This window comes from Procambarus clarkii, chromosome 43 (assembly GCF_040958095.1).
Source record: "Procambarus clarkii isolate CNS0578487 chromosome 43, FALCON_Pclarkii_2.0, whole genome shotgun sequence".
NCBI lineage: Eukaryota > Metazoa > Arthropoda > Malacostraca > Decapoda > Cambaridae > Procambarus > Procambarus clarkii.
This window is the reverse complement of record NC_091192.1, coordinates 13,351,297-13,370,845: the sequence shown is the minus strand read 5'-3', so window position 1 is coordinate 13,370,845 and position 19,549 is coordinate 13,351,297. Positions and strand designations below refer to the sequence as shown.

The 19,549-nt window shown below is 39.2% G+C and overlaps 1 protein-coding gene across 3 annotated transcripts in view; it reads right to left on the bottom strand.

The window, feature by feature from the left end:
* Positions 1–14,892: 14,892 nt before the first annotated feature.
* Positions 14,893–19,549, bottom strand: part of LOC123755769 (uncharacterized) — a 55,966-nt gene continuing 51,309 nt past the window's right edge. For all 3 annotated transcript variants that reach the window (XM_045738545.2, XM_045738546.2, XM_069300053.1), the window contains exons 6-7: positions 18,849–18,977; positions 14,893–18,504 (exon numbers count right to left, since the gene is read on the bottom strand). In XM_045738545.2, the coding sequence (XP_045594501.2) occupies positions 18,460–18,504; positions 18,849–18,977 (174 nt within the window). In that variant the 3' untranslated portion in view covers positions 14,893–18,459. The remainder of the gene's footprint in view (positions 18,505–18,848; positions 18,978–19,549) is intronic.

Genomic DNA, 19,549 nt, shown 5'->3' with positions numbered 1-19,549 from the left:
TATGCCCCTTATGTGTAGTGGAAGCGTGTTGAACAGTCTCGGGCCTCTGATGTTGATAGTTCTCTCTCAAAGTACCTGTTGCACCTCTGCTTTTCAACGGGGGTATTCTGCACATCCTGCCATGCCTCCTGGTCTCATGTGGTGTTATCTCTGTGTTCAGGTTTGGGACCGGTCCCTCTACTGTTTTCTACTTGTAAATTATTATGTATCTCTCCCGCCTGCGCTCAAAAGAATACAGATTTAGGCCTTTTAGTCGGTCCCAAAAGTTTAGATGTTTTACTGAGTGGATTCTAGCAGTAAAGGATCTCTGCACGCTCTCCAGGTCAGCAACTTCTCCAGCTTTGAAAGAGGCTGTCATTGTGCAGCAGTACTCCACTCTAGAGAGCACAAGCGTCTTGAAAAGTATCATCATCGGTATAGCATCTCTAGTATGAAAGGTTCTTGTTATCCAACCTGTCATTTTTCTTGCAGTTGTGACGGCTACTTTATTGTGTTCTTTAAAGGTAAGGTCTTCCGACATGAGTACACCCAGGTCCTTTACATTGCCTTTTGTTCTATGTTATGATTTGACTGAGTTTTGTACGTGGTTTCCCTTTTTATATATTAATTTTTTCCGTAGCGTAGGAACTGGAACTTATCTTCATTAAATACCATATTATTTTCTGTAGCCGACTGAAAGACAGGTCTTTCAGATAGTCTATAAGGAGGAAGGAACTATAAGGAAGACAGTCTTCCTTATAAATATACATATGACGAGTTGTACAAACTTATATTCAGTTCTGTATTCCACTCTATGTGAAAGTGTTTAGAGATTCTGTATAAGGGGCCTGACAGCTGAGTGGACAGCGCTTCGGATTCGTAGTCCTGAGGTTCTGGGTTCGATCCCCGGTAGAGGCGAAAACAAATGGGCAGAGTTTCTTTCGCCGTGACGCCCGTGTTACTTAGCAGTACCTAAGTACTGCTAAGTAACAGGGGCATATGTAACAATATATGTACCTGGGAGTTCCAAAACTTCCTCTGAGCGCGTTCCACTTGTTGACCACCCATACACAGTACCAGCATTTCCTTACATTTCTTCGACTCATATGTATTTTCATCTTCCACTTGAATCTTCTCACTCTGCTTTATCTAAATTTAAAGAGGCTGTCTTTGTCCACCTTGTCTATTCCTCTCAGTATCTTGTATGTTGCGATTATGTCTCTCTTGTTCTCCATTCTTGAAAGGCCCAGTTCCCTCAGCCTATCATTATAGCTTATTAACTTTCCTAGCTCTGATACTAATCTTGTTGCAACTCTCTGTACTTGTTTTATTTTAGTTATTAATTTATTAATTTATTAATTACCGTGAACCGCTTTAAGCAAGCTCCAATTATTATGAATGTATTAACGCTCATTATGGGGTGAATAATTTGTTGACACCCCTGTTACTTCCTCAGTGGATATTAAATACAAGTATTTCTATAATCGGCATAATAACTCCAATTTCTCAATATGTTGTGGCGTTTATAGGTTTTAAACAACTCTCCCGTAAGGCGGGGATAATGGCTACTGATGTTTGAGACCTATCAGTGACGCGCCTCTCTAAATCTACTTAGAAACTTCCACTTTAAAAAAGTGAGTTTCCATATATACTATTGTTGGATTATGAGTTTTGAAAGCTTATATCTTCAACAATTTTTAAAACGTTAAATGGAATTTACATTTACAAGTGCAGATTCTGGCTCTGCACTTCTTGAGACTGTTGTTCAACATGTATGTGTATGAGGTCAATTTTTTTATATTGGAGTTAAAATTAACGTTAGGTTAGGTTAGGTTAGGTTGTCGAAAAACAAGTAATTCATGAAAACTTGGCTTATTAGGCAAATCGGGCCTTGCATAGTTGGCCGAGAAGTGCGTTCTGGCTACTAGGTACGACATATATATTATATATATATATATATATATATATATATATATATATATATATATATATATATATATATATATATATATATATGTCGTACCTAGTAGCCAGAACTCACTTCTCAGCCTACTATTCAAGGCCCGATTTGCCTAATAAGCCAAGTTTTCCTGAATTAATATATTTACTATAATATTTTTCTTATGAAATGATAAAGCAACCCTTTTCTCTATGTATGAGGTCAATTTTTTTTTATTGGAGTTAAAATTAACGTAGATATATGACCGAACCTAACCAACCCTACCTAACCTAACCTAACCTATATTTATAGGTAAGGTTAGGTTAGGTAGCCAAAAAAAGCTAGGTTAGGTTAGGTTAGGTAGGTTAGGTAGACGAAAAAAACATTAATTCATGAAAACTTGGCTTATTAGGCAAATCGGGCCTTGAATAGTAGGCTGAGAAGTGCGTTCTGGCTATTAGGTACGACATATATATATATATATATATATATATATATATATATATATACTATATATATATATATGCGAACAAGCCAGAATGGTCCCCTGGACAATATGCAACTGAAAACTCACACCCCAGAAGTGACTCGAACCCATACTCCCAGAAGCAACGCAACTGGTATGTACAAGACGCCTTAATCCACTTGACCATCACGACCGGACATAATGAGGTGATAGCCGAGGCTATTTGAACCACCCCACCGCCGGCACTCGGATAGTAATCTTGGGCATAGCATTTTACCAAATCACCTCATTCTTAGGGGCACACGTGAGGAACACAAATGCGAACAAGCCAGAATGGTCCCCTGGACAATATGCAACTGAAAACTCACACCCCAGAAGTGACTCGAACCCATACTCCCAGAAGCAACGCAACTGGTATGTACAAGACGCCTTAATCCACTTGACCATCACGACCGGACATAATGAGGTGATAGCCGAGGCTATTTGAACCACCCCACCGCCGGCACTCGGATAGTAATCTTGGGCATAGCATTTTACCAAATCACCTCATTCTTAGGGGCACACGTGAGGAACACAAATGCGAACAAGCCAGAATGGTCCCCTGGACAATATGCAACTGAAAACTCACACCCCAGAAGTGACTCGAACCATACTCCCAGAAGCAACGCAACTGGTATGTACAAGACGCCTTAATCCACTTGACCATCACGACCGGACATAATGTCCGGTCGTGATGGTCGGTCGTGATGGTCAAGTGGATTAAGGCGTCTTGTACATACCAGTTGCGTTGCTTCTGGGAGTATGGGTTCGAGTCACTTCTGGGGTGTGAGTTTTCAGTTGCATATTGTCCAGGGGACCATTCTGGCTTGTTCGCATTTGTGTTCCTCACGTGTGCCCCTAAGAATGAGGTGATTTGGTAAAATGCTATGCCCAAGATTACTATCCGAGTGCCGGCGGTGGGGTGGTTCAAATAGCCTCGGCTATCACCTCATTATGTCCGGTCGTGATGGTCAAGTGGATTAAGGCGTCTTGTACATACCAGTTGCGTTGCTTCTGGGAGTATGGGTTCGAGTCACTTCTGGGGTGTGAGTTTTCAGTTGCATATTGTCCAGGGGACCATTCTGGCTTGTTCGCATTTGTGTTCCTCACGTGTGCCCCTAAGAATGAGGTGATTTGGTAAAATGCTATGCCCAAGATTACTATCCGAGTGCCGGCGGTGGGGTGGTTCAAATAGCCTCGGCTATCACCTCATTATGTCCGGTCGTGATGGTCAAGTGGATTAAGGCGTCTTGTACATACCAGTTGCGTTGCTTCTGGGAGTATGGGTTCGAGTCACTTCTGGGGTGTGAGTTTTCAGTTATATATATAATATATATATATCGTACCTAGTAGCCAGAACGTACTTCTGAGCATACTATGCAAGGCCCGATTTGCCTAATAAGCCAAGTTTTCATGAATTAATTGTTTTTCGACTACCTAACCTACCTAACCTAACCTAACCTAACTTTTTCGGCTACCTAACCTAACCTAACCTATAAAGATAGGTTAGGTTAGGTTAGGTAGGGTTGGTTAGGTTCGGTCATATATCTACGTTAATTTTAACTCCAATAAAAAAAATTGACCTCTTACATAATGAAATGGGTAGCTTTATCATTTCATAAGAAAACAAATAGAGAAAATATATTAATTCAGGAAAACTTGGCTTATTAGGCAAATCGGGCCTTGCATAGTAGGCTGAGAAGTGAGTTCTGGCTACTAGGTACGACATATATATATATATATATATATATATATATATATATATATATATATATATATATATATATATGCAACAATGATCACAAAAACACTGATCCAAGTATGCAGAATAACCACATATGAAAAATAGAAGTTCCTGCAAAAAGTTCTATTTTTCATATGTGGTTATTCTGCATATATATATATATATATATATATATATATATATATATATATATATATAATAGAAGGGAGTACCACCTCTAGCTGGAAGAAGGGGGACCCATAGCCTCGGAGGAAACCACGCATAACGTATATATATAATATATATATAATATATATATATATATATATATTATATATATATTATTATATATATATATATTATATATATTATAAATATATAATATATACATATATATTATACATATATATATTATATATATACATATATATATATATATATATATATATATATATATATATATATATATATATATATATATATATATATTATATATATATATGTCTGTATATGTATATCGACCGTGCTCTCAGCCACAGCTCAGGATGGAAGCAAGTCGATGAAGAACTCTGTAGGGGTAAGGCAGGTCCTAGTCAACAACGGCTTCTCCAATGGTTTCGTTGAAGACATCATAAGAAGGAAGGTGAAATGCCATGCAACCTCTGAAGAGACAACTAACACAACACCTGTACCCCCCTATTAGACTATTTTGCAGGAACTTCTTTTTCACAGCTCATAATACGGAGGAAAGGGTCCTGAAAGATATTGTTAATAGGAACGTTATCCCTACAGACTAAAATCAGAAGATACAATTGACGATTTACTATAAAACCAAGAAAACTGCCAACCTACCCATGAGAAACTCTCCAGACACAAAGCAGAACGCTTTGAAAGAGACCAATGTCGTCTGTGCCTTCAAATGCCCACTTGGGGACTGTATGCATCAAAGAACACAGTATATAGGCAAGACAACAACATCTCTTTCCAGGCGATTAACGATGCATAAGCAACACAGCTCCATTAAGGAACATATAATCTCTTCCCACAACCAGACCATCACCAGAGAAGTCTTAACAAAAACCACAGAAATCATCGATAGATACAGCGATAGCAGGCGGCTTGATATCTGCGAGGCACTACACACCAAGATGTCAACACCAGCAATCAACAGCCAATTAATGCACAACTATATTCTACCCACTTCAAGACTCCGCTCCAATATAGAAGCATCAAGAAATATGGGCCAATAGGCCCTTTGCAGTTACTTATATTCTTCCCTTTAAACTTACCCAATATTATACCCATTGTTTCGTGTTCTGTCTTGTGTTTTCACCTCATTCAAAACTGTTGTAACATATCACCTCACCCAAATACAGGTATATAAAATGAAAGCCGTTTAAATTATAGCATAGTAGGACTCTGTTTAGTCTTTGCAGGTTATAGTTGTGTGTGTGTAAACTAAAGTCTTTGAAAATGTAATACGTTATTACGAAACGCGTTCAAGTGTCGCGTCAGACTAGAAATAAAAATGAATTTTGGAGAATTGATTTTTCAATTACCATCGACAGTGAAAAGAAACATAAGAAATATTGAGAAAATTCGTGTTAGAATTATTAATCTTACTTTTTCGGTCATGTTTAATATATATATATATATATATATATATATATATATATATATATATATATATATATATAAATATATATATATATATATATATATATATATATATATATATATATATATATAAATATATATATATATATATATATATATATATATATATATATATATATATATATATATATATATATATATATATATATATATATATATATATATGCATTCTTTCTTTGCCCGAAACGCTATGCGTGCTAGTGGCTTTACAAGAATGTAAAATCAACATCATTTCTATGTTCTCTCTTATCCCCCCCCAATGTACCTTCATGTATATAAATAAATAAAATAAAATAAATATTACAGAACATTCTGAGTGCTAAACATATACATTTCTTACCTGGGTCATGACCTCACACACCACATCACTGAATGTCTGTACAAGACCCGCTCACCCTTCACACTTGCCGGCGTCAGGTTCCTGCAACTTTGCAATTGCTTTATCCACTCGCACGTTCTCGTGGATATCCTCATAATGGTTCCAATGTATGTATAAATGATCTAAATATGCAACCCGTTCTCGCAAATATAATAAGTCAATATTGACTTATTAAATATGTGCATAGGTGACATACTTAACATAATAGATACCCTTAAAAAGATTCATAGAAAATACCGACCTTACCTAACCTTGTTAGAATCTTAAGATAAGCATCTTATTGCTTCGTAATTACAATTATTACCTAACCTATAATAGGTATAGGTTAAGTAATAATTGTAATTACGAAGCAATAAGATGCTTATCTTAAGATACTAACAAGGTTAGGTAAGATCGGTGTTTTCTATGAATCTTTTTAAGGGTATCTATTATGTTTAGTATATCACCTATGCACGTAGTTAATAAGTCAATATTGACTTTACGAATTTGCGAGAACGGGTTGCAATATGTTAATAATACTATATAAAAAAGCCTTCAGCTATTTAAACAAAAAAATCTGAAATATATGAGCTATAGAGTTTGTAGAGTGCATTAATGAACGAGGAGCTCCACACTGGAGAGTCGCTTGATATTCTGATCTGATCATAAAAGGTAGAACAAAGAGCAAAGATATAACACAGTTTTGTAATGGACTTCATCGCCTTGTTTTTATTATCCAAACTTGCCACACAAGTTATGGTCTCGAAAATGTCAATGTATGTTAAGTAATCTATCGGGTGCAGGTCGCGTGCCTGTGTTGTGCAGTAGTTAACACTGTTAAGACAATGGTCGAGGTTAGTCCCCATAATACTACAAGACAACGGGCGAGGTTTATCCCCACAGGACTATGAGAACACAAAACAATTACGTCAAATCTGCCAAGTGGATTATCTGACGTGTGACGGAAGACTGTGAGACAATAACGGGGAAGAGTGTGACCACACGTTTCACCCCAACCTGTCCTCTTAAAAATAACGTCGCCTTTCGCTCGTATGCGCGCTATGGCCAAAAATGGAGGTAATTTTAAATGAAATCGGCTCACGAAAGTGATGTATTGTTCCGTTTTCTGTTTGAATCCTCTGGCTTACTCGGAAAGGTAAGGAGAGGAAACTTTCAATTAACATTTTTCATGACGTTGGAAACTAATGAGAATTTCCTGCCCGCCTAACCTACCAGAGGACCCATAACTTACTGTTTTGGGAAAAAAAATCAAATTTTTTTTTTCAATTATTTTTCATTTCAAATTACGTCCATTTTCGGCCATACAGGTAAACGGCCAATTCAGCCGTAATTTGTAAGAGGACAGGTCCCAGGTTGATTGGCAGTTGAGAGGCGAGACCAAGGAGTCAAAACTCAACCCCCGCAAGCACAACAAGGTGAGTATAGGGTGACCGAGTTGGCCAATGACTGGTCCAACATATTTAACAATCTTGCCCCTTCAGTCTCACAATTATAATCAACATCTAGTAACATCACCAGAGGGAAGGTCCTTGACTCTGGGCTCATGGAGGGGGAAGAGGACGAGGCTACTCGCTCCTCACTGAATTTAAACTAAACTCGGCTCGGAATGAAGGTATTATCACAGTTCCGATGAGGATTACAATTGTAATATTGCGTTAGCTTTTTGGATTCCTATTGTCGGGGATAGGAAGCCTATTGGGCAATCCACAACAGTCGGTTAACATCCGGGTTGTTAGTTACTGCAAGGTAAATAGAGGCACCAGGTGTAAGCAAACGTTCACAAAAGTCTCGTCCTGTTCAGAATTCGAGCCAGGTATCATTTGGTTATGAGCCTTAAATCTTAAATTTATAACAACCTTCGTAAATGATAAACTCCTTTACTCTCAGCATTACATTTTCCCCGCCTCACCAACAAAATGCCTTCCGACACATTTCCTTCTTTAATTTATATTTCAAAACATTCGAGAGGATGACTCCAAACCGTCTTCTCCATGTGATCAGAGCTTTGCTCTCCTTCCAGATATGGCATCAATATTTCTTGTAATGTGCAGCATTGCATTACCAACTCCTCATCTTGCACACTGACAAGTCATATACCCCTCTCTTAGTTCCTAAGTCTGCACGGGACATTCAACCCATCCGCCTGCTTAGGTAGTACCTTTTGTAACCATGTAGACCATTGAACATATACTTACGTAATATATAATCAGTAGAATTTGGTACTATTCATTTAATAGTCCGGCAAAAATAAAGCTAAAAACCAATATTTTAATATTCCTAGACCTAGGAAAGCACATATGTGAACTATATTAGGCTCAGACAGCATATATTAGGCCTATGGTGGTCATATTTGGTTAGGTTTTAAGAACAACATAAATACAAAACCTTTTCCGGTTTGACCAAATTCAATAGTACAGTACTTTCTAAGTGTCCATTACGTCAATATATGAACAATGGGCCATACCGTTACCCTAAGTACCATCTAAACAGGAGTATGGGCTCTGACATTGCAAACCGACACTCACTGAGTGTATTCGTCAGAATGAATGATGAAAACCGACTTCACTGAATCAGAGTATATTTATCCAGTAGGAAGTCATCTATGATAACTATAAAGTCACAAGAACCCCACCGTTGTACATAATGGTAAATATTAAGCCCTGGAGAGTCCAGGAATGCGAGTTCCGTCACATTATACAGCCTCACTATTTTCTCATCTGTGAGAGGGCATAAGAGTTTAACGCGAGACTTTGAATTAGGCACCCCACAGGGTGTATTGATGAACTGATGTTATATTAAATCACACTGAGCACATTATAAGCTTGTTGATGGTCTCATGATTCATATCACACGACATATCAGCTCTCACAATATTCCCAGTGGTGTATTAGAAGCACTCAGAACCAAGGTTTATTAATTTCACCTGAGAAAACAAAGATACTAAATTTGCGCCCACCCAGACGAGGCTAAATGATGGACCTCAGCAGCTTGAATGTGTAATCACTCAAATGCCTTGGTCTGATGAACCCACTTTATGGTCGTGACGCAACCAGACTTCTTCGTCAACATAAAGAGAGACTTAAAAATTCTCAAGGCTGAGGCAGGGTACAATCCTAGAGATGTCTCAAACATCAGACTTATTATGCTGCGCCCCCTGCTCTCACTGTATATAGTGTCTGGATGAATTTTTGGAAGGCTTGATAAAACACAAAAATAAGCGATAAGGATCGTGCTCTGCTGTCCCATTACCACTAAGATGCTATATATGATTTAGAAATTTAATAACCCAAGGCTCAGAGATAGTGTCAATGAAATTATTGTTTTGTTTTAAAATGTTTAGGCAACCCACCACAACCTTTGCACATTACCCCTCCAGACTTATCGTAGGCCAACATCCTTCCAAATTGATTGCTCTGAACTAATACTGATCTCAGATTCACAACGTTTGCCAAGAGAAAGAGGCAGAACAACTCTTCCCCGCACACTGCGAGATCAGGTCTTTCCATATTGCTATCCTCGCTCCCCACCTAGAATGCTAGGACCAAGACAAGCCTCGTCCTGAAGCAATGTAGTCATGTGTGAATTCGCCTTGGATATAGTCACACCTGGCAGGTTAGTGAGGCTGAGGCACTACCAGAATATTCAGATTGTAAACTCAGTGATGAACCTTTAATGCATTCACTAGAACACTATATTGTTGAATGTGAAACCGTAAAGGACTTTAGACCTCCTGGCCTCTTGTACCACCAACTGTGTAACTGTTTCATTGACGCAGGTGTTCTGGACGACATCCTAACAATTTACCCAAAATTTGCTTGTCCATTTTAAAGAATGAAGAACAAATTTTTATTTATATTACTTCTAAGCTGCATCACTTATGAACCCATCCCTGCCCTTGTGTGGCAGTGCACAATAGAAAGTTGTTTTCACATATCCATACATTAAAACATTGATTGTAACCGTGATATATATGTGCTTCAGCCTACAGTTTAGACTTAATGTCTTATGTATGACCCTCTGTCCTGCGTGACAGTGAATACCAGCATTATCCTCACTTTAATAAGACTTAATTGAAATCCTTAGATTTGGCAAAATTGTAATTAATTTGGTCAATAAAGATGTTAATAATAATAATATTTAATAATAATAATAATATCTGTAATATACCTACTAATCTCTCTCATCTCAATTTTTCTTGTAATGTACCTGTTATCACTTTATAAATTTTGCTAGAATTTTTCACCTACTTAAAATTATATGTTAGATTAAGGACCTGCCCGAAACGCTGCGCGTACTAGTGACTTTACAAGAATGTTAACACCATGCTATGTATTCTCACAAACCCAATGTACCTTCTTGCATATATATAAATAAATACATAAATAAAATAAGGGTATTGTTTAACATTGTCAACTGCTCGTTTGTGGCACCGAGCAACTTTCGTTTTCTGTTAATAGCGACATTTCAGAAAACTTAAAATATATTTGGGTAGGGAATACTAAAGTAATATAATCTGCTTTGGAAAAAGTTACGTGTCAGTTTGCTTGTAGATTCAAATAATAATAATTATAACAATAATGATAAATATTATCATTAATATAATATTTATTTAAAAAAAAAACATGATACATGAATAGCATGTATATGTACAGTGGCTGCCTGTCCCCCCCCCAACGCAATGAATTAATATTTAATAAAGCCTAGAACTAACATGCAAAGGCGTTTCGGAAGGTAAGGCAATTATCAGGAGAAAGCGCTGTTGTTGTTGTTTTAGATTTAGCTACTCTGAACGAAATGTCCATGTAGCACGGGCTATGGCGAGCCCGTAGCTGAGTTCGTTTATTCGTGATAACCTTGTTACTCTGATATTTGGGTCAAAGTTTTAAATGGAGGTGGGGGTTCCTCCTTTTTCCCTGTTTCTTTTTCGCTTCTATTTTAGTTGTGTTTTAATAACATTATCTTGGTGGCGGATGTAGGTGCAGAATATTCACTAATGAGTCCCATTCCTCAATGGCTGTTCTAATCATTGTAGTCGCGGTGGAATGTGCATCTAATGCAGCTGCTGTTGTTGGATTAATGTAGAGTTTGATGCGCAGGGCTTCAGTAGCTTCACATTCCAGTAAGTAGTGCAATAGTGGCGCCTCTGCTTCTGTTCCACAGATGTGACACTCTTTAACTATTGGGTTTATTACCTCCCAGCAGCACTTGTAACCAAGTCTGAGTCTGTGTATGGCTACTGTAATGTCTCTGGATATCTTTTTGTCAGACTTGAAAGAGTAGTAACCAGTGGCTTGTTCGTACCATATCTCAGTGGATCTTCCTTCCGCTACTTTGGCTCTGTGGCGACTTTTGATAGTTGGGAGTATTTTGTTCTTGATTTACTCTTTAATCAGTGAAAAACTTGGAGGTATGTGAACCTGTACAACAGGTAGAGCAGCGGCAGTTTTTGCTAGTGAGTCTGCCTTTTCATTACCATCTATGCCAATGTGACTTGGTATCCAATTTAGGGTGATTGACAGCCCTAGATTGTGGGCTTCTTTTCCTATATGTTGGATTTCTGTGAGTTGTATATTATCTCTGTACTGACTGGATAGCAATGTCTGGAGCGTAGATTTAGAGTCGGTATGAATGATGACATCATGTAAATTATTCTCAATTGTATAATGGAGAGAGCGCCAAGGTATTATGTCTATACAGCACTAGGAAAGGATATTGTATCCATCTCCTTCACCTCTCTCACGCTCATGATTCCCTTTCTCCTTGTATGCTGTTCTTCACTCTTCCTCTCAATTTCTTTTCCATTTCTCCCATTTTTTCATTGTCCTCGTCGTTACAAAATCAGTGAAACACACGGGAGTTCAAGTTCAACACGTGAAGCTGAAGTTAATGAAACACGTGGGAGCTGAAGTTAATGAAACACGTGGGAGCTGAAGTTAATGAAACACGTGGGAGCTGAAGTTAATGACACACGTGGGAGCTGAAGTTTATGAAACACGTGGGAGCTGAAGTTTATGAAACACGTGGGAGCTGAAGTTAATGAAACACGTGGGAGCTGAAGTTAATGAAACACGTGGGAGCTGAAGTTAATGACACACGTGGGAGCTGAAGTTTATGAAACACGTGGGAGCTGAAGTTTATGAAACACGAGGGAGCTGAAGTTTATGAAACACGTGGGAGCTGAAGTTTATGAAACACGTGGGAGCTGAAGTTTATGAAACACGTGGGAGCTGAAGTTTATGAAACACGTGGGAGCTGAAGTTAATGACACACGAGGGAGCTGAAGTTAATGAAACACGTGGGAGCTGAAGTTTATGAAACACGTGGGAGCTGAAGTTTATGAAACACGTGGGAGCTGAAGTTAATGACACACGTGGGAGCTGAAGTTAATGACACACGTGGGAGCTGAAGTTTATGAAACACGTGGGAGCTGAAGTTAATGAAACACGTGGGAGCTGAAGTTTATGAAACACGTGGGAGCTGAAGTTTATGAAACACGTGGGAGCTGAAGTTTATGAAACACGTGGGAGCTGAACTTAATGACACACGAGGGAGCTGAAGTTAATGAAACACGTGGGAGCTGAAGTTTATGAAACACGTGGGAGCTGAAGTTAATGACACACGTGGGAGCTGAAGTTAATGACACACGTGGGAGCTGAAGTTAATGAAACACGTGGGAGCTGAAGTTAATGACACACGTGGGAGCTGAAGTTAATGACACACGAGGGAGCTGAAGTTAATGAAACACGTGGGAGCTGAAGTTTATGAAACACGTGGGAGCTGAAGTTTATGAAACACATGGGAGCTGAAGTTTATGAAACACGTGGGAGCTGAAGTTAATGACACACGTGGGAGCTGAAGTTTATGAAACACGTGGGAGCTGAAGTTAATGACACACGTGGGAGCTGAAGTTTATGAAACACGTGGGAGCTGAAGTTTATGAAACACGTGGGAGCTGAAGTTTATGACACACGTGGGAGCTGAAGTTTATGAAACACGTGGGAGCTGAAGTTTATGAAACACGTGGGAGCTGACGTTAATGAAACACGTGGGAGCTGAAGTTTATGAAACACGAAGGAGCTGAAGTTTATGAAACACGTGGGAGCTGAAGTTTATGAAACACGTGGGAGCTGAAGTCAACGGAACACGTTATAGATGCTGATATATATTAAAGTGTGGCATTTGGGACAATCCTGACTGGCCTATGACTCTCCCACACACCCTCATGTGTCATGTCGACAAGTGGGGTGAAGCCCCCCCCCCCACCCACCATCTGACCTCATCCCTCGGAAGGACAGGAAGGTGATCACTCTCCTTTATATAGATTAGCAGGGACTTTAAGTGTTTATACAGTGGAATATAAACCTCAATTTATGATTGATATCCAATTAGAATATTAATAATAAATTAATATCCGAAAATTTTAGGAAGATACATGAAAATACTGTAATCGTTATGTTATTACACAGTGGCACGTCCAAAATCTGGAGCTTGTCATTCCGAACCCGATCCGAATTTGGATGGAATCTGGATTCCACGAAAATCCAGATTTTCAGGAAAATCTGGATTTTTGTGAAAATGATAAATGCGTCTTTGGGCTATTCTTACTATATTTTCCAGAATTTCTGATCGTTAAACTTCAATGCGACTGACATTGAAGTCATCAATTCATATGGTTAATGGGTTTCTAAGAAACAGACTATACCTGTTCATTAACAACATCCAGGCCTGTTATAACCAGAGTAGTCTGGGAAGTGAACCAGAACATTTGGCAAGCAGATAAAGTGAATACATCGACTTGGGAAGCAGTTGCTCCTGCATCTGAGAGGGGGGGGGGGGCATTTTCATCTGTACTTCCTTCAGAGGTTTTGAGGCTGCCTGGGTATCTTGTTTGTGAACTGGTATCTCTGCCCAAGGGGGGGGTACTGAGCCCCTTTACCTGAGCAAAACCCCTGGCACTGCCAGGGGTAAAGTTATGGGTAAAGGAGGCTACCGTTTAGAATAAATTGTAAATAATCAATACGGAGTATTTCTTGTGTCTATCTTGAGATTATCTTGAGATGATTTCGGGGCTTTAGTGTCCCCGCGGCCCGGTCCTCGACCAGGCCTCCACCCCCAGGAAGCAGCCCCTGACAGCTGACTAACTCCCAGGTACCTATTTACTGCTAGGTAACAGGGGCATTCAGGGTGAAAGAAACTTTGCCCATTTGTTTCTGCCTCGTGCGGGAATCGAACCCGCGCCACAGAATTACGAGTCCTGCGCGCTATCCACCAGGCTACGAGGCCCCTAGACGAGGTCTAGTGAGGAGGAGCTGACATTCTTCGAACATTCAGGTTAATTTTTGGAATTACTTTCCCAGAATGCCGGACCTTGATCCACCCGACCTGGGCGTGCTATATAGCATGTTTGTAAGTAATCAGGCGGCCCTGGAACACAGCCTCGTGGTAGGTTTACTCCCAGTATACCACGACAAGTATCGCAGTATCACTCCACACCACTCAAAATAAACCTCCAGGTTACAGTGGGAGGTAAATCACATTACCTTACATTAGTGTTTAGCGTTGTCAGGGGAAAACACATTCCATACCTCAAGTTTAAACGAAAGTATATCAAGTTTCCCGGATACACCGAGATGGAAAGACCTGATGCTTTTTGTTAAATGCAATAGTCTGTGTTAATTACAATTATAATATACATTCTATTGGCAAAACTTTATTTCTCATATTTGTACACAGATAAGAAACAAACATTTCATGAACTAAAGGAGAAATGAGGAACAAACACACCGTTACAGAGTTGTATAGTGGTGGACACAAGCGTCCCGAGTGCATTCACACATCATATATTGTAAATATATTGTTCAGTAAAACACTGAACAGCTTTAATTTTTAAGCTTCAGTTACCTTTGTGCTGCAACATCTTCACTAAACAAGTTTGTTATCTATTCTCTCAGATTTATACAATTGTTGAAGTAAATTTTATATTTTCTTGTTTTCCGTTAGAATATTTGTTATAAACAGTAGTGTTGTTGAATATTGATATCTTCTTGGTATGAACATATGAACGTTCTCATATATTATTATTTTTACAGTTCCACTGTTACGTATTAAATGTCCAGCGTCGCTAAATGCATGACCAGTTCTTTATCCACGTTAAATATAATGTGATGCATATTTCATCAGGTCTTCATACGAATATGGTTTTATTATACAAATCATTTCTTGAGGAAGCTGTCATGGCCAACATAAAATCTAATAGTTGTGTAGCTGTTAATTCTGAAACTGTAAAACATTTTTAAACAAACTAGTTTTTTTGTTATAATTTACGGTTATCACCGAGATGATTACATTGCTGTGTACTGTTTAAATTACACATTTCTGTACATAAACCTCTTAGTGACTGTGTATTAATTGTCACCAACAACGGCTAAATCATTACCAGGGGATTTTCGACAAAAATATATATGAACCAAGGGTATTTCCAGTCAATGTACTGTACATCAACTTTTACAGGGCATTTGAAAAGTTACCAGACATGGCCTTGTACTAGCAAATGCAATCAGTCGTAAAATACTCGAATGGTTAAAACAAAATAATACAAAAGAATCAGGCTGGAAACGTTTAAGAGTTGAGTACTACAAGAATCCATTTTTGGGCATTTTTGTAATATACACCAATAACATGGATGACAACAACACAAACCACAAAAATAAACAAATACAAAGGCTTATGGGATAATGGGAAGTGCAAATTATATTGCAGCCTCGTAAATCGATCCAAGCAAACTTTACAAATGGTCAGAAGATTGTAAAGTGCTTACAATTGACAAATGTTAGACCTTAAATGTAGGGCATAACAATCGACACCAAAGGTGCTATGTTAACAACATGACCCATGATCCTTGAGCAGATTTAAAAAGAAAAGGGTTTTACAATAATGGGCTTTGGGCTGTGCACTTGCCCGTCACTAGGCTGTGTTTGGGTCTTTTGGAGTTCTTGCTGGAGTTTTCTTGGGTCCCTGTGCCTGCATTTTAACTTACCTGTTGGTTTCCTGGAGACTCTCCAAGTCTTTTGAACTCAGCTGGCCATTTCTTGGAGCCATCTTCTTTGTTCTACATTTTTTTGGTGGCTGGAATCTTGACATGTTGAGGGCGGCTCAACCGAAGGACGAGCCGCCCTCTACTTTTGCTCTGCCGGCGGTGTCCCCCTGTTTTGGCTTATGCTGCGATGCTGGTGCTTCTCCCATGGGGAAGCCTTCGTTAAATTTGTTAATTCTGTTTTCGAAATGGAGTCTAATATCGCACCATTGTGGGGCAGCTTCAGCGAGCTATCAAGATCTTCTCTCTCAGAAATAAAGCACTGAATGAAATGAAACATTTTCTCTGGCGGAGACCTCAGTAGCTTCCCATTCTGGTTAGTTCTTTCCTTACTCTCGAGAGATATCGCCTCGTTATCTATCAGTACTTGCTTTTCATCTTGCATTAGTTTTGTTGAAACTTCTTTCTGATGGGGTATCTCTGTTTTGCAGGTGATACCCTGGCCTCATTGGGGAAAACCAGAGTCTGGTCGTAGCTACCAGTGGGATAAAGTTTGTCTCAAGAGACCTTGTGAAATTTGTGAAAATCTTGAAAATCTTTTTACTGAGGGTTTCATTAAAAAAAAATAATAAATATATCCCACTTGTTATTTTCAAATAATTAGCAAACTATTTTATTATTTTGTTATTGATATTTATTCACTGTACAAAAAATTACACACTTTGTGTGAAGTTGGGAACATTTTGTCAAATCTGTTAGTTGAGGTCACCAAAATATCTTGTGGTTTTGCTGTTGTACCTGACGTCTCCAGCACTTTACAACGGAAGAACAAACTTCGTGTCTACCTGGCATTGTCAAGGAATGAACTCTATTCAAGTGATAGTACAGATTATGTTTAACATAACTATATTAATATAACTATATAGATTGTCATCCACACTTCCGTGGAAATGAACATTCCATTCACCCGGGTTCTAGGAGACTCGAACCCCACGCGTGTGAGGCCGAAGCTCTATCCTCTCAGCTTTGAGGAGATTTAATATGGAAAAGTTTCCAGATGCATCATCCTTCTGCCAAAAACTGTAATCATCGACTTTCCCCGACTACTGCTACTGAAGCTGGGAGGAATTACTGATCCACGCTCACGTCATATAAACTGACGTTTGACAGTTTGAAAATGACAGTTTGGTAGCAGGATGTTGCTTCTGGAATCTTTCCTTGTTTAGACTACTCAATAGCTCGGTCGATATAGCTTCTGCCTCACACGTGTGGGGTCCGTGGTTCGAGTCTCCTAGAGTCCAGGTGAATGGAATAACGATATAATTTTAATATAACAATATAGATTTAATATAACTAATTGTTGTGCTTACAACAATTTAAAGTCTTGTAATTGGGTAATTATACACCATTTTCCAGCCACATATCCAAGTATTAAGTTCACGTCAATACTTTTGTATGAAAGTAAGTTTCATATTTGTTGTCAACCTACTAGTAAATGTTTGTATGATCCCCAGTCTTGATGACGTGCGTGAAAACCTTTGTTAATATCTCATTTCAACATTACGAGAGCAGACCCCATATTGTATCCATGAGGTATTTCACTTCAAATGTCATTCCGTCTGAAAAAAGTGTTTCTTGTCCTCCACACAGTCTTCCGTATTTGCTGAGAATTCTGTACAACATAACTTCATGTGCTGACATTTTAAGGGTCCTGTTGAGAGTCATTTCACAACCAGAAGGTTCTGGGATAGATGCCTGCAGCAAAATCGAGACCTTTGGGTACGTGTCCTTTCACCTGATGCCTTTCGTCACCTAACGGTAAATAGGTAAATGGGAGTTGAGCAACTTGCATCCTTGTAGTATTCACAGGCCTATAGGAACTTCGATACGTCTAACAAACCTCCTGTCATTGGACCAAGGAGGACCTCTATAAACCTAACATGCTTTCTGTCCTCGACACGAGGGAGAGAGAGAATTATTTTTCGTGTCATATATATACATCCCTCCACAGTAAAGTGATTGGTCAGGGTTTGATGTATTGCGCGCTAAGTGGTAACACTGTACAGTATTTGCGTGTGGTCTGGTCTGAAGAGCAGCAGCAACACCCTAGCATGGTATAAGGCATCTATATACAATGAGCAGTGATTCATCTCGTATAAAAAACTAAATATAAAGTATGAAATAATACTTCGTATTTAATACTAGTTCTCTATCCTGTGTAGTGTTATGAGGCAGGTCGCTCCCTCTCTTGCTCTTCATGCATGTATTGCTGAAAGAAAGAGATAATCCTGTCAGACATCTTCCACAAATGTTGAATGTTAGCAGTATGTATCAGCAGTAAGAGTGTTCATAACTCCACAGGACTTCTCTCAATAACGTCTAGGTTGTCCTCCAAGTTCATACAAGATAATTGCAACATTACGATCTAACCTGCGCTCTCCACTAATCGTCCCAAATGTGATCTACACAACTATATTACACCCGTGTATGTGTTGATAGTGAGGTACTAACACTACAGTCACGCTGCACCAGTGTAGCCCTCCAGCCACACTGCACCGGTGTAATGCTGTAATCTACAATGAAGATGACGAACACCTTAGTTGTTCTACTAACCAAGTTGAGGGCACAGCAGAGGAGGAGCGTCCTGGTGGGAACGTCGAGGACAGAGGGGAAGGTGATGAGGAGGCCGTCGCTGGCCACAGCGATGCTCCCCGTGTCGTGGGGAAACCCGGACGGTATAACCTGAGGGGAATAATTAAGCTCTGTATTGTACCTGTACAGCTTTATATTATAACTGTACAACAGTGTAGAATTTATAAAGAACATGTAAATGACTAAGGGAATATGGTGATTTATGGGACAATAATACTAGAGCTCAGTGGTCGTCGGTTACAGCAAGAATGAAACTGTTACGGAGAAGGATACAAATAGAAGCGGAACTGGAGAGAGAGAGTGATAAAGATGAGGAGAGCGAATGAAATAAAGGAGTAATAGCCAAGATGCTAAGCATGACAGCCTCTGATATGTCTACTCAAAGAATAAACCACATTCCATAAATATGTTTTTAATATAGAGTTCAGGGATCATTACAGTGTGGTGATGATACATCTTGAGGTTATCTCGAGATGATTTCGGGGCTTAGTGTCCCCGCGGCCAGGTCCTCGACCAGGCCTCCACCCCCAGGAAGCAGCCCGTGACAGCTGACTAACTCCCAGGTACCTATTTACTGCTAGGTAACAGGGGCATCAGGGTAAAGAAACTCTGCCCATTGTTTCTCGCCGGCGCTTGCAATCGAACCCGGGACCACAGGATCA